Source organism: Labeo rohita, chromosome 5 (assembly GCF_022985175.1).
Source record: "Labeo rohita strain BAU-BD-2019 chromosome 5, IGBB_LRoh.1.0, whole genome shotgun sequence".
NCBI classification, from domain to species: Eukaryota; Metazoa; Chordata; class Actinopteri; order Cypriniformes; family Cyprinidae; genus Labeo; species Labeo rohita.
In genome coordinates, this window is record NC_066873.1 from 19807538 (window position 1) to 19831050 (window position 23513).

The following is a 23513-nucleotide window of genomic DNA, read 5'->3' on the forward strand; positions in this document are numbered from 1 at the left end:
AAACAAAAATACATATCAGCCAATGCAATATACCAAGTGCAGTGCAAATTAGCATAGTCACAAATAAAGAACAAAGAAATAAAGAAGACAAAGTACGTTGAAAAGAACTGGAGGTCAAAAAGTTTGCTAGAAGTTTTGATATACCTGGTATTGCGTGACTCCTAGTTGAGGGTTCCAAGTCGTCTTTTAATTCCTTAAGCAAATAAAAAATAACATTGGCAAACGCTATGTTTGAATAATGTGTTCTTCTGAACACATAAAAGAGATATAAAAAAAGATATAAATAGAGATATAAAAGAGATATCGAAGAGATATTATAGAGATATAAAAGAGATATCGAAAATGGGAACAGTGCACACTTAATTAAACACACCTGATTCAGGTCATCAGCTCATTAGCAGAGACTCCAAGACCAGAAATGAATGTGTCAGAGAAAGGAGGCATTTAAAATGTGCACTGTTGGGGATGGTTTGTATGAGTCATGAGCACTGACGTGTCAGGTGTTTTTTGAGGCAAGATTAAATAGTTTAAAACATATTTATAATTAAGTGTACTAAACTAGCATGCTAAAATGACTGCACTAATTATCACCTTTGACTAATTATCACATACCAAGCCTATGTCAAAGTCTACAAAGATTTAGTTAAAAAATAAAAAAAGCCAACCTTCATCACACTTAACTAAAAAATAAAAAGAGTATACATTTCAATCCGTGTATCATTCGTCCATTCATTTTTTGATTTAATATTGAAAGAAGAAACATGAGAAAACACCTCCTTTTTCGTTTTTTCATTTCATTTTTTTTTTCAGAAAAACAAGAATTCAGCTTGATTTTTCGTTTTTCGTTCAGGGGTGGAAAAATGAATAAACAGCTTGAATATTCGATTTCTACACCTTGGTGGAACGAAACGCCCCTTTCTGCTGATTGGTCAGCCGAAGATCAAACCATGCCCCCGTCAGTTCTTCTGCAGTTTTGCGCAGAATAATAGTCCTCCACTGCTGCAGTTGAACGGATAATTAATGCGTTTATTGAAACTACATTTAATCTTTTTCTCATCAAACAACCACACTAACAATGGCTCAACACAACCCGTACCGGGGCAGAGGTTCGACCCGTACGGGGGGCATGGTGTGATCTTCGGCTGACCAATCAGCAGAAAGGGGCGTTTCGTTCCGCCTTCGTGTAGAAATCACTTATTTGAGCTGTTTATTCATTTTTCCACCCCTGAACAAAAAACGAAAAATCAAGCTGAATTCTTGTTTTTCATTTTTCTGGAAAAAAGGAAAAATCGAAAAAGAAGCCGTTTTCTCATGTTTCTTCTTTCAATGTTATATCAAAAAACAGTTGGACGAATGATACACGGATTCATTTTGATAAAGTTTTAGTTGCATTTACACAATGTAATTATCAGAGTTGTCGCCGCTCTTTGTTTTCAGCACCAAGGACAGCACATCATAACATTTAGTTATAGAGTTCTGCTGGGAGACAGGTCTACAACCTTGACATTAATATTCTCCAGATATCAAGGCATTACTTCAGTGTTGCTGGCACGTAGCAGCGGTAGTTTACATTTAAGCCATATGTCCAGTCGTTTCTTTGCCAGCTGAAAATGCCAGACGCTCTTTTGAAAACACCCAGCTGTGGCGCTTGAGAGCACTTCGGAGGCAAAACGTTTAGCTAGACCCATGGTGAATGAAATGGTTCTCCAAGCATTCATTTTCTTTTTTTATATTGTTGTAGTTTGAGAGATGAATACTCAGTGTCTGATAGTACTAAAGTTTAGGTACTACTTTTCTATTGTTGTTCAGTCATTGTTCAAGTAGAACGTGATGGTTGGTGATATTTGTCCTATCCCTCCTTTACTGACAATAGTCGGCTGGATAAAAGCGCTGCATTTTACCCGCACTGCTTAGTCCTTTGCTCAAAACAGACTTAGTTCTGCACGTAACCTGTGGTAAACTTCTGAGGTTAAAAGGAAAAATTTGACATGGAGCCTTTGTGTTTTTGTCACTCATCTCCTAGTTTATGTCTTGATTAGGTCTGTTGACAATCTCATCCCCTAGATCCTGCATTATGCAAATGAATGGCATAAATCTTGCTGTTCTTGTTCTTGTATTTGTCTAAACAAACAGGCATGAAATGCAGATTGAGTGCTGGAGACTAATTGAGGTGAGGTGATTTCCATCATTGTTTTGCTGTCTCGCATTACCATGCCTCATGCGTTGAGTGCCCGGTCCCTCTGCGAGCATGTGAGATGAATTAGATCTTAAGATCATTAATGTGCATGACACGCGCTGTCTTATTATTGATGAGCGAGAGATAAAGCAAAGACTCCAGGCTTCAGCCAGGAGGTCAGACACAAACAGACTGGAGAATCACAACTGTGACCTCAATTATAATCTGAATCCGAAAATTACATCACTTATCACTAAAACCCACATTGCACATTGATTAGCTGATGTGGTGTGTCAGTTTCACATAAGAAGACTTCCCAAAAGCATTGGCTTGATGTTTGAAGGATGATCCAGCGAAGAGGGACTGCTGGGAGGACCTCAGGAGCTCTGTTTCTGCCCAGGCCTCCTGGTTTGTATGGGCCGCAATTAGAGTTGTCACGGCCTGTCCGGCAGCATCATATTGATCTACGGGCTGTAGTGCAGGGCTGTTATCCACTAGACCCAGTCGTCCTGCGTTCTCCCGTTTCTTTATCTTATCCTCCCGCTTCATCTCTCCCCCGGCTCTGAGTACAGCCTGTTTTAATTACCATCTCTCTATGGCACCCCCTGCCTGCTATCTGACAGCTGAATCGACAGAATGGAGCCCTGTCTTGTTCATTATGAAAACAGCAAGAAGACCTGGGGCCTCATGACAAAACTTTGCGCTGTAAATGTTCTGTACACACAAACAGTGCAGTCTATTGAGGTATCTATCTATCTATCTATCTCTCTATTTATCTATCTATCCTTGCTTTCATCCATCAATTAATCAGTCCATCCCATCCATCAATTATTTCTTTCCATTCTATCCATCTATTCAGCTTTCTTTCTATCCATTTTTCCTTTGATATACATCCATCTTTCTGTCTAGCTTTCTGTCTATCCATGTATATTCTTCCATCTTTCTATCCATTCATGCATCTTTTGATCCATCCATTCATCCATCCATCATTCTATCATCCATCTTCCTATCTATTCACCTATCCATACATCCATTATCTCTTCTATCCATCTGTTTATCTATCCTTCCTTCCTTCCACCCATCCATCCCATCTTTCTGTCTGTCTCTGTCCATCCATCCATCAATCCATTTTTCCATCTATCTATTTTTTGTCTTTCCATCTTTTTATTTAGCCTTCTTTCCTTCCATCCATTCACCTATCCATATATCATCCATCTTTCAGTATATCCATTAATCCATCCTCCTTTCAATACATTTTTGTACATCTATCCATCCATCCATCTATTAATCCGTCCGTCCATCCGTCTTTCTGTCTATCCATCTTTCTATCCATCTATTCATATATCCATCCATCTTTCTGTCTATCCATCAATCCATCCATCCATCATCTCCTCTATCCTTCCATCCACCCAACTTTGTGTCCATCTTTTCTTCCATTCATGCATCTTTCTATCCATCCATCCATCCATCCTTCAATATCTCTTCTATCCATCTTTCTGTCTATCCATCCATCAATCCATCCATCTATCATCTCCACTATCCTCTATCATCTATCCTTCGATTTATCGTTCTATCCATCCATCCATCCATCTTTCCATATATCTATCCATCTTTCGGTCTATTCATCCTTCTGTCTATCCATCCATCATCTCCTCTATTGTGTATCCTTCCATTCATGCATCTTTCTATCCATCCATCTATCCATCCATCCATCCATCCATCTATCCATATCTCTTCTATCCATCTATCCACGTTTCCTTCCTTCCTTCCTTCCTTCCTTCCAACTTTCCATTTCTTTCATTCCATTCATCCATCCATCTGTACATCCATTTTTCCATCTATCTTTGTCTTTCTGTCTTTATATTTATCTTTCTTTCCTCCCCATATATTCATCCATCTTTCAGTACATCCATTAATTCATCCGTCCATCCATTTTTCAATCCATTTTTGTCTGTCCATCCATCCATCTTTCTATCCATTCATCCATCCATCCATCCATCCAATTTTCTGTCAGTCCATCCATTTATCATCTCTTCTATAAATCTGACTATCTATGCATCTTTCTTTTTCCTTCCTTCCATCCATCCAACTTTCTGTCCATCTTTCCATCTTTCATCTATCTATCTATCTATCTATCTATCTATCTATCTATCTATCCTTGCTTTCATTCATCAATCAATCAATTCATCCATCAATTATTTATTTATCCTATCTATTCATCCATCCATCCATCCATCCATCATCTCTTCTATCCATCTGTTTATCTATCCTTCCTTCCATTCATCCACCCATCCATTCATCCATCCATCTATACATCCATCTCTGTCTGTCTCTGTCCATCCATCCATCAATCCATTTTTCTATATCTACACATCTGACTATCTATCTGTGCATCTTTCCTTCCTTCCTTTTATCCATCCAACTTTCTGTCCATCTTTCCTTCCATTCATGCATCAGTCCTTACATTCATCCATTTTTCTGTCTCTCTCTGTACGTCCATCCATCCATCTTTGTCTTTCCATCTTTTTTATCCTTTTTTCCTACCATTCATCCATCCATCTATACATCCACCCATCTTTTTTTGTTTGTCTGTCTCTCTGTCTGTCCATCCATCATTCATCTTTTGTATATCTTTCTGTTACAGTTTTTCTCAGTCGCTTTGGTGCATTTCTCACAACACTATTTACATTTGCACAACAGTTAATGCATTTCTCAAAACAATTAGTACAAACTGCAAAACCTAGCTGATAACCTGCAAAAGCGTGTCACTTGCTCAAAATGGATAGCTCATTCCTCAAAAGCAAGTATTCATGTCAATGAAATGTCAGTGTCATCAAGATGAAAAGTCCTGACACCATTGTTTATGAACAAGATAGTCAAATGGCTTTGTCATGTTTTCATTATGACAGTTTACTCTGTAAATTTTTTCCAGTGCAAAAAAGTCAGATTTTGGTGACACTTCCCGAAAGTGCTCAAGACAGCACTATACTATTTGCACAGCCATTTGAAAACTACAGTAAAGTTAGACATTACTGTATTTAGTGAGGTATCTGAGTACAAGACACTGAATATGTATGTTTCACATTTTTACTGCATATGCTCTTTGCAGTTCTAATTTATTCAAAGCATTGTGCAAACGAATAAATACACCCTTATTTACAACAAACATAAACTCCCTTTGGGTAGAGCTGTGCACAACTGTAAACAATATTGCAGTACATATTGGAACTGAACCTACAACATACATAGGTCTGTAAATCATTCATGCACATTTGCAGAAATTGTTCAATTTAGAAGACATTTTTAGGAATAAAAAGATTTAAAATTTTTTATAAAATTTGCTTGACAGATTTTGACAACTAGTTCAACATTTTTGTATGTAATGACTCAAGCAATGAAATGAGGACTATTAGTTTTATATGGAATGACTATTCAGCATTCACAAGTTTAGTTAATTTTGACTGACATGACATAAGCAAATGATAATGTTATAAAACAGCAGAGAGTTGTATGAAAGCAATTGATGCATGTCCAAAAGCATTTGCAATTTGTTGGAAGGAATGAGAAACTGCTACTATGATGTGCACAAATGACTAAATGTTGTGGAGGTTGAAGTAAATGTTGTGCAAATGTAAATAGTGTTGTGAGAAATGCACCAAAGCGACTGAGAAAAACTGTAATCCATCTTTCTATCCTTTTTTCCTTCCATCAAACCATCTGTCCATCCTTCCTTCCATTCACGCATCCATCTTCACATTCATCCATCTTTCTCTGTCTCTCTCTGTCTATCCATCCATCCATTCATCCATCTTTGTCTTTCCATCTTTATATTTATCTTTCTTTCCTTCCATTCATCCATCCATCTTTCTGTCTGTCTGTCTCTCTGTCTGTCCATCCATCTACCCTTCTGTTCATCCATCTTTCTATCTATCCTTCTTTCCTTCCATCCATCCGTCTATACATGCATCTTTGTCTTTTTCTATCCAGCTTTCTATCTATCCTTCTTTCCTTCAATCCATCCATCTATCCATATATCCATCCATCTTCATGTATATCCATCCATCCTTCTGTCTCGCCAGCTTTCTATCCATCCATGCATCCATCCGAATGAGTTATAATTCATGGCATTTTTCTCAGTCTGATAGTTAGATGTTTCTATACCACTATTTTACTCAATATAGGGTACACTCCTGACACAAGCAGGAAAAATATATATATTTAAATCGCAGGCAGGCCATTTATATTACTTGATAGGCCCCGAAGACACATATTTCATTATCGCTCAAACTGGAACATAGGCGTACTTACTGTAATTATGAAAGGCAATATGTTCCCCTGGAGTTATGACTGACATTATAAGTTTAAAATACGTCCTTCCGAAGTTAACACTGAGATCACTGTTTATACCGCAACCTTCTCATGTAGCTTTCCCTTGAGGCCACCAGAGAGGTTTATTCACAATATTATACACCCCCAGGAGATAAAACAGAAGGCATGAGAAGGTTCTTCTATATATGCAGTCTGAAAGAAATCTGACATCAAAGAAACATAAGAGCCAAAGAGCATCCGTAGAGGGAGTGCATTTAAAACATCATAACTTGTGCTTAATGCTACAGGTAATGTTACTTTTATGTTAATTTTAAGGTCAAAGTAGTAGCAGCGACAAACAAATAAAGCATACACTAATGTTCTAATGTTAATGCTGCTGAATGCATGAATAGCAAACCTCTGTGATGGGGCTATTTGTCAGAGAAACCAGCATTGGAACATTGACTCAAGGACAGTCTCTTCTCCTCTTTATAATGTCACACATTAAAGACAGCCAGGAGTTACTTCCTCACCACTTATGATGTACATTCAGTGACAGGCAATAACAAGGTCAGTGTTTTGATGGAACTTTAATGACAGCCAGTGTGCTGGGATTTGAAGACCTGAGTATTCAGTGAATAATATTCTCCATTTTGATTACCCAAGGGCCAAGCCTAACTTTAACAACAGCTCTTGTGCTAGCACACCATGTGCTGGCTATGAACGTGCACTGGGATCATTCAAGGATGACTTGAAAGAAATGGACAGAGAAAAATAAAGGCTAAAAGTACACCATATGAAGTATCTAAGAGTTTAGGGGAGGAAAAATGTACAAGAGCGAGCGTGTTCACACTTCATTACAGCCCATTTTTGGCTTCGTCTGTGCCCAGGAAGCGTGGAAATGGGGCAATGTTTTTTTTGTAAAATTGACTTAAAATGTGACCAGGTTTAATGGGGTATTCAGGTTTCAATACAAGTTGGGATTAATCAACAGCATAATGTCAATTACCACAAAATTGTATTTTAACTTTACCCTCCTTTCCTTTAAAAAAAGGAATCTAGGTTACAGTGCGATAGGAATGTGCCCGAATAGTGAATCCATATTCAGAAACGCAAGGAAAACGAATAACATGTTCCATGGAGCCACAAAAGGGACATGGTTACCTACTTGCTAGTGGCAGCCTGTTACACTGAAGTACATAAAATTTCACCTATTACACAAACAGATTAAGGAGAGATGACTGATAGGACAAAGGTGAATGATTTGCACATCCTGAGCACCACTGACAAACATCTAATCTGCCGCTCCGTAGTATACACATTCATGTAGTACGTGCATTCGCAAATCTCGAAAGTGAAAGTTAAAAGTGAGCGCAGATTCAAAAGCATTTTCAGTGCGCCGCATATCAATAGCGCAAACCCAGGGTCATTAGAAATATGTGCCTCTACATACATTTCTGCAACACCATAATTACATATCTTACTGCAAGTTTCAAAGTGAAATGTCCAGAGAGTGGCGCTAATACATGTTCAATACTAACCATTGCACGTTTTTATGTTGTTGGTACTGGCCTATTGCTGCTTTGTTATTACGCTGCTTGAGGTATATATTGTAGCTCTTCAGTATTCAAATATCCAGTTAGTTAGTAACAGGGTTTGTACCGGAGCTCTTCATCACTCAAGTGCAATGCCGTATCGCGTGAGCTACCGAGCAAACCTACTGAATTAGAAAACTCATGCATATGAAGCTGTATGAAGATAACATTAAAAAATATCAGTTTTCAAATCGCACAGGATGTTAAAATTGTTTTGAAGCCATAATATAGTATTCTGCAAGTAAAATTAGGCTTTATTAACCAAAACTCTGTACCTGTAAATCATACGTTGTGTAAAAAAGGAATACAAGTTGCCTCTAGTGTTCATTTCAACTGGAAACTGCAGTGATTCATATATATAGGTACATTTTTTCAGTTTTGCAGAAATGTATATTGAGGCATGTATTTTTAATGAGCCTATGTTGTATTATATACAGTATAATTACCCAAAGATATAAGTGCGAGAGGAAGCACTAAAATATATTCATCCGTATTTATTCCCTTTAGGGGGTGTGTAGTACACGTGATTTCCTTTCCGGACACTGTATTCGGATTCGGGCATGTCCAAGTAAATGCAGCAAATCTGTAAACAATAAAATACTCTTTCAAAGAGCAAATATTTTAGAGTGAAAATCACTTACTAATCTTTTCTGTGCAAAGCTATATTAAATTTTACAAACTTTGTTGCCATGAAAACATACCCCATTAAACCCTAAAATTACAGTAAAAGGTAAAAGTAAAATAATACACAAAATTACATTTTTTCACAGTGATCAGCGCTGTGCCACAAATGCTCTCATCAACTCAAAAAGGTCATTTTTTGTTTTGTAACCTTGAGCTGAGAACCAAAGGACATTGATCTTTTATGACTAATAAAAGTACAGGGCCATCCTAATTTTAGAGGCCATTTAGAATGGATTAAAACAATTCTACTGAAAGTGACCCTGTGAAAATTAGTAAAAATGTCAGATTTGGATTTTAAATCTTATCTGTGTCACTCTGTATTTTATGCTTATGGATCTCCAGTGTGCAGTTATGCTGTGAATTCTGCCAGCGCCACACTTGATAAATGCCTTTTTATGGAGAGCACAGAAAATGATCAGCATCTGGGAAATGATCTTTAGACTTGGATTAAAAGCTATTTTATCAGGGCAAACAGCGAGCCCTCTTCAGCGTGCGCATCAAAAAGGTCATTATATTCACGCATGTGACATTTGGCTTTTACATATCCCCCCCTCTCATCTGAAATGCTGATTGGACATAACCGACCTCATTACGCTCTTGTCCTTGTCTGTACCCCCGGAAAAAACCCTCAATGGATGTAACCTGGAGGTTTAGCCAACTCACACTGTCACGTTGCGGTCTGGGCAGCTGTCTCCGAAGGTGCCCCCTTGCTCCTTGAAGGTGATGAGGTTCCAAACAGCCACCACGGTGTCTTCAGGCACGTTGAAGTGGAACAGCTCCACGCTGGCAAAAGAGCGGTAGGCGTTGAGCTTGCGAGGCGTCCGGGTGAAATAGTCAGTTACAAACAGGCAATCTAGGGAATGGAACAGGGAGAGAGCTATTTAGATAAAAGATGGCGATCTTTGGCGATCGGCTAGGAGCTGGGTGGGAAGAGGGTTGGAGGAATCAGTCTTAATGCGCTTTGGTTGACCTTCCTTCTGAAAGCCCCACCAGTGATTTAATCACACTTGCCGTGGGTCATGCGTGCTTTGGCTTCGATTCAGAAACCCAGACTCTATGCAAAATTAATTTCGTTGCAATCCTTCAATACAAGGCCACGGAGGAAGCAGCAAAATGACATTTGCAATCTGCCTTAATGAGCCGTGGCTTCCTATGGCTCCATCGTCAGAGAGCCTAATGGCCTCCAATCTCCTCATGATTTGTAGAAGGAAACATTTATTCTCAACTGCCCAGTTGCTTCCATGATATTCATGTATTCCCTGTGTGTTTGGTGCTCAGGTGCAACTGCAGTTTGCTTGCCCCAGATGAATGTTGCTGTTACTAATGAGCATCTTCAGTAGGAGTTTTCATTGCCCTTTCATCTCGGCCATAATCTCTGTCTGTCAAGGACAGTCAAGACACCCAGTAGACTTAATATACTGTATACACTACATGGTCAAAAGTTTGGAGTCAGTAAGAATCTGAAAGCAATTAATACTTCTGTTCAGTAGGAATGCATTAAATTGACATTTACACTAGGCGCGTTTCCATTACAGATTTGCGCAAAACTTTGGTGATATTTTATAAATGTCGATAAAAAAAGTATTGCAAAATAACAGCGTTTCCATTAACCGATGTTAACGACAAAAAAAATTTCCTCTCGCGATAAGTCATGGCAACATATTTTGGTGGGATTTTGGTTAGTGCCACTGCACTAGCCATTATATTTATTCGAAGGAGGAGAAAATCGAAAGAAGCGTGGAGAGCCACCTCTGAAACGTGCATGGCATGACTGGTATAAACACAAGCACTGACTACAGTGGCTGCAATCCACTCCGGTGGCCGTGTCGGAGACGTAACGTGACGCATACGTAACGTGACGCATACGTGTGCAGTATAAATTGTCTAAGCATTAATGGCAAGGAAAGCCATTAATATTAAAATAAATGCTGCTCTTTTAAACTTTAGCACGGTTTCCACAGAAATAATGTTCTTGAAATAAAGGATTAGTTCACTTCCAGAACATAAATTCACAGATAATTTACTCACCCCCTTGTCAGCCAAGATGTTCATGTCTTTCTTTCTTCAGTAGTAAAGAAATTATGTTTTTTGAGGAATATATTTCAGGAATTTTTCTCCATGTAGTGGATTTCTATGGTGCCCCTGAATTTGAACTTTCAAAATGCAGTTTAAATGCAGCTTCAAAGAGCTCTAAATGATCCCAGCCGAGGAAGAAGGGCCATATCTAGTGAAATGTTTGTTGGTTATTTTCTAAAAAAAATTAAAATAAATTGCAATTTATATACTTTTTAACCTCAAATGCTCGTCTTGTGTAGTTCTGTGATGCACATGCATATTCTGCAGTCCCGTTCAAGACAGTTAGTGTATGTCGAAAAACTCCCATCTCATTTTCTCCTCCAACATCAAAATCGTCCTACATCGCTGTTTTAGCTTTTTTTGTAAAGGCCGTTTGCATGTTCACTTTGTAAACACTGGGTCAGTACTTCTGCAGTGATGTAGGATGATTTTGAAATTAGAGGAGAAAAGTTTTTTGACATACCCTAACTGTCTTGAACGGGACTGCAGAGTTCACATGCGCATTGCAGAGCTAGACAAGACGAGCATTTGAGGTTACAATTTTTTAATTTATAATTTTTTTTTTTTTTTTTTTTTAGAAAATGACCAACGTTTTTACTAGATAAGACCCTTCTTCCTCAGCTGGAATCTTTTAGAGGTCTTTGAAGCCACATTTAAACTGCATTTTGGAAGTTCAAATTCACAGACACCATAGAAGTCCACTATATGGAGAAAAATCCTCAAATGTTTTCCTCAAAAAAACATAATTTCTTTACAACTGAAGAAATAAAGACATGAACATCTTGGATAAGGAGAGGGTGAGTAAATTATCTGTAAATTTTTGTTCTGGAAGTGAACTAATTCTTTAAGTCTCTTATGCTCACCAAGGCTGCATTTAATTGATATAAATACAGTAAAACAGTATTACTGTGAAATATTGTGATACATTTTCTTCAGGTTTCTTTAAAGGCACTGGATGCAAAATTCACTTTTACATGGTGTTTGCATATAAATGTGTCTTAGCAGTGTGTGGACACAAACACCCTACAATGATAAAAATCCATTTACTCCTTTTTTTAATCCTCAAAAAACCTAAACAGTCTCAATTATCAAACCGTTTTTATTTCCTGAGCAGTGTGACATCATATTGCTTAAGCGCCTCAGCCAGTTGTCTGCCATTTTCTCCGTGCTCGAGCAGCTGACAACAACGTCTCGTAAGCAATGAAGGTGTTTTGTAGTTGGATGTAAAAGTGAACATAAGAGTTTTCATTTTCTTCCGACATCAGAACCAATGAGGACACAGTGGATTAGTTTTGTTTTTGATAATAACGCACCACCAAAGACACAAACAAGTGGAGGAGAGGGGTGGGGTGAGCAGAGCTCATTAGCATTTAAAGAGACATGCACCAAAACAGGTCGCTATGAACAGAGATGTGTTTGAGAAGGTAATAAGCGTGTTTAACAGGACTATTGAGGAATTTTAACCAAAGTATGTTGCAGAACATAAAGAATCATACCAACTTGTGGAAAATGGGCATCCAGTGTTCCCTTTACTGAACAGAAAGTTCAGAAGAACAGGATTTATCTAAAATAGTAATCTTTTGTCTGTCACTTTTGATCAATTTAATGCACCCTTGAGAATAAAAGTATTAATTTCACCCTAACTAAGATTCATTGATTTAAAAACCCCTTTGTTTGTGAGCCAGAGTTTTTTATTAAATTCTAAAATAAATATATAATCATTTTATCCTGATCCAATCTGATATAATATAATTATACTGAAAAATACTTTTTCAACAGAGTAGTTTTACTGTCATTTAAGTACTAAAATTATGAGTAGTTTGTAGATTGTTAAATTAGCATTTTAAAGTAGCTTCCCTAACATCACCACACACATTCAAAACAATAATGTAATTCAGTCCTGAAAATTAATGCAGCTGTCACCCTCAATATTGCGTTTGCTGCCAGACTGAGCCAGAACATCCTAAAGCTCCCAGACTGAGGAGATCTCAAATCTCATACCCATCAATACCGTACATCCCCACAGCTCAGGAGCAGCGCTGCAGTGTAAATATCTCTGGAGATAGTTTGTGTGTGACATACAGAGAAAATGAGAAGAAATGTATAAGGTTGGGAAGCTGGATGAGTGGAGACAAATGACAGCACCTGTATGTCAGTTCTAGCCGTCTGTTTAATCTCTTTCCCGTCGAACCCTTTGCTTCTGTTATTAACAGACACAACAAATCAACCGCCGTGACACTTTTATTAAGCTGATGGACTCTCAGAGGTATGACGCCAGTATGTCCTCTTCATCTGTTAGCTCAGACAGCACAGCACATCCCACTGATGGGCTTCACGCGCAATCACTTACAGTGCGAATAAAATTACTGAGTGAAATATAGTGGATGGACCCACACCATTTGGTACCGTATGAACTGCAACCATGTCCATCCAAGGCTGAAATGTAGCATAACTGCCTCACTAGCTTAAATATATTAATGTATCTTAGGTGCAAAATTATTCAGTGATTTTACAGAAAAGTAAAAAAAAAAAATACTGGAAATTATACAGCAAACTTAAAACTCTAAAACGTGATTTACTTTCCCAAGCAAGCATTTCTGTCAGACAGAAACCCTACTGGTGGCCAAATCAGAAGTGGACAGGCTGATAACCCCTCATGTCAATCAGGAACAATGGCGATGTCATGTTGTTTTGCCCGTTACATGGGCTGATGCCATGCAGGTGTGTCAAAATACGTCCTCTTGTCTTGCGCACAAAGCAAGCCAAGGATATCTGTGTACTTTGAAAGCAGCAGGATACTGAGGTTGAGAAATTACACCTGTACACTGTGGGCTGAAATCACTAAACATTTATTTCAGATTTAACAACCTGCAAGCAGCTAAACAAGGTGCAATCTATGCAGTGCTGTGCTATGGCCTGTGTATTTAATTTACATCAGTGTCATTCTATCCAGCACAAACATTCCTTATTTTTAAATTAGGTTTGAAACCTATAAAAGCCCATTTCCGCCACTGAATAAAAATTTTAAAAAGGTAATTGTGACTTTTTATCTTACAATTCTTACTTTTTTTCTTAATTATGACTTTTTTTCCCAGAATTGTGGAATATAAACTCACAATTGCTAGACATAAACTTGCAAAACCGACTTTTTTTCTCAGAATTGCGAGTTTACATCTCAATTCTGACTTTATGATACACAATTGCAAATTATTAAGTCAGAATTGTGAGCTATAGGTCTAAACTCGCAATTCTGAGTCTTTTTTCCCCTCAAAATTTGACTTTAGAATTCGCAATTATGAGTTTTTAATTCTGAGTTTAAATCACGCAATTCTGAGTTTATCACACAATTCTGAGGGAAAAAAGTCAGAATTGCAGAATTATGACTATTTCTTGCAGATTATATCATGCAATTCAGAAAAAAAGTCAGATTTGAATTTATATTTCGCAATTCTGAATTTATAAATCGCATTTGCAGTTTAAATCATCCAATTCTGACTTCATAACTCTCAATTGTGAGTTTATATCATGCAATTCTGAATTCACAACTCTCAATTGTGAGGTTAAATTATGCAGTTCTGACTTTCTGAGTTTATAACACGTAATTCTGAGAAAAAGTCAGAATTGTGAGTTTTTATCTCGTAATTCTTACTTTATTTCTTACAGTTTTGAGTTTATTTCACACAATTCTGACTTCATAACTCTCAATTGTGAATTTATATCACGCAATTCTCAGAAAAAGCCAAAATTGAGTGTTTAAACCATGCAATTCTGACTTTGTGAGTTTATATCACAAAATTCTGAGGCAAAAAAAGTCAGAACTGGGAATTTTTATCTTGCAGTTCTGACTTTATTTCTTGCGATTGTGAGATTATACCATGCAATTCAGAAAAAAAGTCAGATTTAAATTTATATTTCGCAATTCTGAATTTATAAATCACATTTGCAGTTTAAATTATGCGATTCTGACTTCATAACTCTCAATTATGAGGTTAAATTATGCAATTCTGACTTTCTGTGTTTATAACATAATTCTGAGAAAAAAGTCAGAATTGTGAGTTTTTATCTCACAATTCTGACTTTATTTCTCACAATTTTGAGTTTATTTCACGCAATTCTGACTTCATAACTCTCAATTCTGAGTTTATATCATGCAATTCCCAGAAAAAAAGTCAAAATTGAGAGTTTAAACCATACAATTCCGACTTTGTGAGTTTATATCACACAATTCTGAGAAAAAAAGTCAGAATTGCACATTTTTATCATGCAATTCTGAGAAAAATTGCAATGCAATTCTGTGTCTTTCAAGTTAAATGTTTCATATTACAGAAGAAAATCAGGTTGAAAACAAAATAAGGGCGAGTAAATGACAATTTTAATTTTTGGCTGGACCGTCCCTTTAAAACCAAAGCAGACGGCATGTGCATATAAACAACACTATTAGTGGGCGTAATTCATTTTTAGTGAAATTTCCCCTCAGTATGCATTAAAAATTGCTCCACTAAAAGAACAACATTTATCTGTTCAAGTACAACATAGCAAAAATGTTTCAGTGCTAAATGATTTCACTTGATATTGCCATAGCAGTTGCAACAATTTGTAGTGGGTTTGATGATATACAACCTGCCAAAACAGCAGTGCACTCACACACATTATATTACTGAGTTTGAAACAGTCTGATATGTCTGACTCATATTAAGCTCATCTTTTTTACCATCTCACTAAATAATCCTGAATGAGAAAAAAAGTGATCTACTCCTACAAGCTCACCATTGCAATTACTTTTTTTTATATTTAAGAAAAATTTTTATTTTTTTATTGGTCTAATAATTTTAAGGAGAAGTGCTTTTGAAAATCACTTTAAAATAATGCATTATTTGGTATATATTATATAAATGCATTATTTATGTTATTAATTTTCAATGAATACATGTTTGTATCAAAGAAAAGACATTAAGCTTGTTTTAATACACAAGGAGGACAAATTTAGCTTGGGAAATTAAACATTTCTAAAGTAATTCTGTCGTTCTACAGCACGTCTTGTTCTAGCTTTTCTCACAGAGCACAAAGCCTGCTTTTAACAACTGTTATTACTGGCATCTCACTGTTTTTCATCAGTATTTAAATAACTTTGAGGAATCTTTGAAATACAACAGTTAAAAATGGGCACTAATTAAAAGGAAACAAGAAAAAAAGCAAATGTCCTTTGGAGAAAGGAAACACTGTTCATGTCTCCATGTGTCTTTTTCGTTTTTGCCACTGCATAGGCCACAAAAGATGTTGCACAATGGACCAGACGAGTAATAAATCACAAACCCTTTTATTACATTTCATGTCAATATTCCCCACACAACAAAGTTTACTGCCGCTCAATACAGGTTCCCTTCTTTCAATCTAAGCTTCAGATTGAGGAGTATTAAAATTAATATCGCTTTTTTTTTTCTCCCAGTCACGTTACCTCTCCAGCAGTGACGGGGAATCAATAATTAATGATGTCTCTCTCTCACATATGTAGAGCCCCATATTCCCCACTGTCATTGTTTCTACACATGAGAGGCAGAGATATTGAGGTCACATTGCTTTTACCGAATGTCTTCATTTTATAGCCTGGAGAGTTCGATCTGTCTAAAATATGGAGGCCTTTTAGCAAAATCTCTTTGTTTGTGTCAAAAGCCATAGATATCTATACTGGACTGCTATACCCAAGCTGTCCTCCATATTGGACAAAGCCTGTCAATGAACACTCGACAGCAAATGAGTGTTCGTCTGCAATTATAGTTCTTCAGACTACTGAATTATTGAATTTCATAGGCTTTAGTTTATCATTTCTGTGAGATTATTCTGCTTAAGGTAAACTAAAAAAATACTGGTTAAAACTCTAGATATCTATGGCTTGTCCAACCGTATGCTGCATAATGTTGTGGCACTTTCAGTGAAAATTCATTAGTTTGTTACTGTGACTGTAGAGAAGTATCTGAAAAGTTGACCAGAGGTGGATACGTTGACGTATCTGGAGCAGTAAAATGAGGCATTTACGCATATCCATGTCTGCGCAAACAGAATCACTGTAAAACACAGCAGGCACTCAGAATGAGTAATATACAGTTATGAAGAATGTGATTTTGGACTTTCAAACACTGGGACGCTGCAGAAGTGAAAAACAAGTGACCAACAAAGTTTTTATTAAGTGACGACGTATTGTCATACTCGAAATTGGTCCTCTGCATTTAACCCATCACGAGTGCACACACACAGCAGTGAGAAGTGAACACACACCCGGAGCAGTGGGCAGTCATTGCGCCAGCGCCCCGGGAAGCAATTGGGGGTTCGGTGCCTTGCTCGAGGGCACTTCAGTCATGGTATTGAAGGTGGAAAAAGCACTGTTCATTCACAATCCCCACCTTCAATTCCTGCTGGTGCAGGAATTGAACCAGTGACCTTTAGGTTACAAGTACAAGCCCAACTCTCTAACCATTAGGCCATGACTTCTCAAGAAATTACTGAAAATCTAACATAAAAATGAGTAAAATGCTTTCGAAAGTGGAAAAAATAAATTGCAGGCTGTTTTCTCTTTTCTTTCCCCATCAGAGTCCTCTTTTAAGCAGTTTTCATTTACATTCCCAAAGTTTTCATTTATGCTCGTATTTTCGTTTAACATTTTGGCATAATTCTCTTGTGAGGTGGGACTTCCCCCACAAAAGATTTCTGCCAAAAAAGTGAACAAAAACTCAGGGAGTGTAAATGAAGACTTTGGGAGCATAAAACTCAGAAATAAAAACTCAGACGGTGCATTTGTAAGTCCAGATCAGGTAAAGAAAGAGAAGAAAAACAGTCAAAATTGCTTGCGATTTATTTTTTTTCATTTTATTCATTTTCAGTTTAGGGTTTCAGTAGTTTGTTCAGAAGTCACGTTCAACATTAATGGCACAAAACTAACTCCATAGATGAACACATTGGGAAAAAAACATTACAAAAGTGTCTTCACAAGTAAATACGTTGTTTGTTTCATTATCACAGAGTTATAAATAAATAATTATTTTTTTAATTCAAAATGTATGTATTTTAGCATTTTAAACAGTTATTTAAATTGTATTATTATTTAAATACTACTAGTTAATATGATTTTTTTTTCTTTAGAAGAGATCACCTCCACTTATGTTCTTACACTACATAAATGATTTATGTTTACTTTTTTTTTAATTTATTTTTGCCATTTTTGTCCTAGTATGACAGGATAGTAGCTAAACAGGAAGCGAAGTGAAAGAGAGAAAAGGGTACGGGAATTGGGAATGGTTCACGAGCCAGGACTCGAACTCAGGATGCCCGAAGCCAATGGCAATGTATGTTGGCAGGCTGCCCACTATGCTATTGTCGCTGACTTATTTTTTACACTTAAACATTGTCCTTGTTACACATTACATGCACTTACTATTATAATAACAATTTATTAGGCATAATTACATGCAAGCAACCCTAAGCCAAACCCTATTCCTAACCCTAACCATGTAGTAAGCACATGTAGTTAATTAATATTACTTAGTACTTAAATGTATAATCAGACTGTAACATGGACACCTTAAAATAAAGTGTAATCTAAAAAACATAAATATTATTAAATTCAACTAATTTTTTAAAACCCAGGGATTCATGGTCATTTTCAATCACACCTGGTCTCTCCCACAAAGCCAAAAGCGTATAAGCAATTTACCACGCCATCCTAAAAAAAATCCCTGCACAGATGTCTACAACCATTACCGTTCCTCCCGGAAGCTTCACTACATCAGTGGAGGTGATCTCTGCAGACTCGAGGTAGATTAGTGCTACCAGGATAGTACGGAAGCAGTGTGTCCTTGCAGCAGAGGAGTTTTACGAAAAGCTTGCAGAGTTCTTGGAAGGATGTTTTAGATTGAGAAAGAAATCCTCAAATGCCTGCTTACGACAAGCGCACTAGGAATGGATCCAGGAAAAACTTAGTTACTGAGTAAACTGAGTTAGCAGGCGCACACATTCGCACAACACTCACAGGCTACTATATATGTGCATCTACGTCACTTCTCTCCCTAAGGTTATTCAGTTTTGGAGCGTTAATTTTCTTCATCTCGAGTAGCTTATCAGGGAAAAAGCTGTTCCGTCAGTTTTCATCACACTGGAATACTTTGATGAAGAGATGACTTGTGACATGTGCATCATAAAATTACCATCGGATCGGATCTCCAGAGGGAAAGTGATCCAACCCCTGAATCCGCAGTATTTCCTACAGTATGTTGCTTTTAGCGAGAGCACAGAGATTAGATGAGAAGAAAGTGTTTTAAGGGAGCATATGGAATAGAGGGTCTGCATGTGTTATGGAGGAACAAGAGTGGAAAAGAAATCAGATTCAGAAGGAGAAACATGACTAATTTATGCTAAAAGAAGTAGGTAACTGGTGTTTTGAGTGCAAATGAGAAAATAAAAGGAGGCACATGGCCCTTTTTAGCTACAGTTACATATGTGTTACAATATTTTTGATGAACGATAACTGCAGCTTTGGAGAGTATGGAGTCAGATTTGTGCCATTAATATTGAACGTTACTTCTCAAGAAACTAATACAAATCTAAAATGAAAATGAATAAAATGCCTTTGAAACTGAAAAAAAAAATAAATAAATAAATAAATAAATAAATAAATAAATAAATTGCAGGCCAACTTTTGACTTCTTATTTAAATGTACCACATGATTTGGTGTTTTCTCCTCTTTCTTTCCCCAATCTGGACTTAGTTATCCGAGTTTTCATTTATGTTACCTTAGTTTAATTTATGCTCTCTGAGTTTTCGTTTAGGTGGGGCTAGCAGCAAGGGTTCTCATTGGCTGGTGAGTTTTTGATTGACAGCATGCCACTGCTAGCCCCGCCCCCACAAGTGATTTGTGCCAGAATGTTGAACGAAAACTCAGCAAGCGTGAATGAAAACTTCGGTAGCATAAATGAAAACTTGGACAGCACATTTGTTAATCCAGGTCTGGGAAAGAAAGAGGAAAAACAGTTAGCAAACCCAGAAGTGTATTTAAATACAAAGTCAAAAATTGCCTGCAATTTATTTTTTTTATTTTTTTTCCAGTTTCAAACATATTTTAATCATTTTCAGTTTAGGTTTTCTGTAGTTTCTTCAGAAGTTACGTTTAGTTTTAATGGCACAAATCTAATTCCATAGGAGAGCATAAGAGACTTCTTGCAAAAACATTTTTTAAAAATCCTACTGATTTCAAACTTTTGAACAGTAGTGCCAGAAATGCTCAGGAGTTGCAACCTCCAAAAAAAAAAAAAAAAAAAAAACAGTCTTGTGACTCTCATTATTTGTTCTCTACTTTGAAAAGCAAAAAAAAGTTTATTTAATGGGCTAAAGTTTACATCAAAAACATAAACATTTTCATTATTGCAAATGAACCATCAAGCAACGTGGATTATCAAACATCTCTTTCATTTGATTTGATATCGAATTAATTGCAATTATAATTTTTTGTTTTAGAAAAACCAATTCACTCATTCTAGAAAAACAGTAGAAAGCTTTAACAGCAGTCACAGACACTCAGCAGCTCCCTTTGCAGTTCGAGCATGTTGCCAAAAATGACACCAGCCTTACATTTTTTACATAAAGTGCTTTCAGAACTGCTCTTTTTGCTTCAGGCTTCAGGTTTATAAATTGCATCAAACAAATATGCGCATTTGTGGGTCGCATGCTGACACTTTACCTCCAGGCAATGTCTGCATCTCCCAGACTAAGCTCTTGAGGCAGGTTGACCTGGTGGATGCTCTTCTCAGAGTTCGATTTGCGTTCCCTCCGTTCATCTCCCACATCCGTGCCCAAATCCATGGATTACAACCTTCAAAGAGATGCTCACAGAGACACTCCAAGCAAAGCCTGGTGTAATCTGTTCTGGCAACATCATTACCTAGGCCGCTAGTATTTCAGCACGTCCCAGAGAGAGGGGGGACTAAGAAAATTACCGCAAGCTTAGACCTCAAAAATCTGCCTGTGTGAAATCGCCCTACTTGAAATGTTTTAATAGCTGTGAATTAGCACCCACATACATCATGGTGACACATTGCGGCTTGTTTAGCCCATGGTTGGACGGAAAGGAAATACTTCAAGATGCAGATCAAAAGGACATGGCCACAGGCCACCAAAGTGAGAGATCAATTTTAAGTGCCAGTTCTTGTCCAGAGAGAAAGAGGGACCTACGACTCACTGAAAATCATCACAAACTTACTCTGCTCCCACAGAGACACCATTTTATGACATCATAGGTGCACTCACAATGTTTTGTCCAAACAGCAGCAGCATCCTTTGTGCAGAATGCAAATAAATAAATAAACAGACAATATGGCAGTCAAAAAGAAATAAAAATGTTGATTACAAATATACTTACAATTCACTAAATATTGCAAAAATGTTTATAATTTGAGACGCACCAGTATGGATATTTCGGATTATACAATAACCAATACTTACTAATATAAGTATACTTATTATACTTATATTTTAAAGCCAATAATCAATTAGGGCTGTCACAGTGATTAAATTCAACTACTCAATTATCAGATTTATAAGTTCAATAATTTCTAAACCTACGCCAACACAGCAGAACACATCATTATCTTTCTAAATATGCCAACTGTTCATCATGTGCTAACTGATATTTTATTTAAAACAATTATTATTGCCTCATTGCTATTACAGTAGTCAACATTGGAAGTGGATCAAAAAAAGGTTCATCAAAGTTGTCCTAAGACAAGAAGGGGTATTGTTTTGAACTTTGATAAAAGGTTTTGATCCATTTTAAATGTTGACTACTGTATGTATTTTAAGTCATATTTTTATTACCATAAAAAATCTGATTACTCAAGTAATCATCAGAATAATCAACCTATTACTCGATTGCAAAATAAATTACCAAAATAGTGACAGCCCTAATGTGTGTGTGTGTGTGTGTGTGTGTGTGTAATATTTTTATTACCATAAAAAAATATCTGATTACTTGATTAATCATCAGAACAATCGGCCGATTACTCAATTGCCAAAATAAAATATCAAAATAGTGACAGCCCTAATGTATGTGTGTGTTTATTTTAAGTCATATTTTTATTACCATAAAAATATATACAATAGAAAATAACTACTAAAAAATAATGTGTGGTCCCCTGATTGTGTTATAATTGTATACAATTTATTGGTTTTGAGGTGTTATATAAAAAAATTATAATAAATAAAAACTTTGATGCCAAAAAAATCATTGATGCCAATTTAACCACCAATATACTATCATATTGAAACATTTGTATGTGTATGTTAATTTACGCGCCATTCCTCTTGCATAACGTGAAATCTACTATCATGTCAACAGTCAGGGACACGAAATGTTGCGTGACGCTGCTGCATATGTAACGCGCTCCAAATCATGATCCATGACTGTTACGTTGCTTCCGTAGGCAGCGAGGCAACTCACTAGATTTTGGAAAAGAGCTACTTTCTCCAGTCAACAACGGGGATGGAAAAGAAAAAAGGCTGCTGGGACAGGGTTTTTCTCTTGAGAAAAATGACTACAATTGTCATGGGTCAGCCTGAGGTCACCTACACGATCAAAGTTAAAAGGTAGCAGATGTCAAACAGGAGGCTATCATATTGAAGACCGGCATGTACTTTCAAAAGTGTACAGACTCTCGTTAAAGGCCAAATGAGAGAAGAGCACAAGGTGAGACAGAGCAATGAAAGCCGCCCCATAAGCATCAGTCACATTGCCCTTGGTGAACCCTGATCATGCAGTCCTGATACTTTGCACCTCGACAGCAATTTCTGACCAGCTATATAACCTCCTTGTTAAAGTCAACTGAAAGTGCTTTTTTATGAAATCATGGGAATTGTCAGTGCTGCCCAGGGTTTCGGTAATGTGCCGCCCCGAGACTGACAACTCATTCTACCTGCATAAAACACAGTCTGTCTGCACACACCATCGCTGTCTGCTCCATAATTAATGGCAGCGAGCAGAGTGCAGTTCTTTTCTCCTTCCACGCATGTGTTTCTGAGTCTCTGATAAAAGCGCAGACTGCTGCCTCCGAGCTCTTTACCACAGCTCTGTCACTTGCCCTTTACATTCTGCCTGACATAACAACATTCAGCCGAGGTTCCACATGCAGCGATGACTGATCCAGACTGACATGAAAGGATGCGTCTCCAGCCCTGAGCTTGAATACTGGAGCCTCGTCAAGATGCTTGAAAGCCATGAGGTATTGCAGCAGCGTTTGCAGGATAATGCAATACGCATCCCCGGTTTTTAATTGACTTTCATACAGGATTACTCTGGCCAGTTATTCGTCAGGAGAAGTTGTTGTCAGAGATTCAGTTTACACAAAGACGAATAGAGAACTGCATTAAGACTAACACGGCTGATTCAAAAGGGTCTGATTTCACTACGCTACTCTTAGTCACGTCCCGAGCATCCGTGGATCAGAGTAGGTAAGGTCACAAACATTTATTGCATAAGACTGGGGTCTTAATGTTCTTGAAAGAAGTCTCTTATGCTCACCAAGCCTTGACCAAAAATCTTTGTGCGTAACAAAGGTTTTCTATTTTAATATATTTTGAAATGTCATTTATTCCAGTCATGGTAAAGGTAAATTTTCAGTATCATTACTCCAGACTT

At 37.1% G+C, this 23513-nt stretch overlaps 1 protein-coding gene across 2 annotated transcripts in view; it reads right to left on the reverse strand.

The window, feature by feature from the left end:
- tmem8b (transmembrane protein 8B) overlaps positions 1 to 23513 on the reverse strand; it is a 170617-nt gene that overhangs the window by 110684 nt on the left and 36420 nt on the right. Inside the window, exon 2 of one of the 2 annotated variants that reach the window (XM_051110840.1) lies at positions 9427 to 9616. In XM_051110840.1, the coding sequence (XP_050966797.1) occupies positions 9427 to 9616 (190 nt within the window). Of the gene's footprint in view, positions 1 to 9348; positions 9366 to 9426; positions 9617 to 23513 lie in introns of those variants that run through there. The other variant, XM_051110842.1, reaches the window with a different exon arrangement.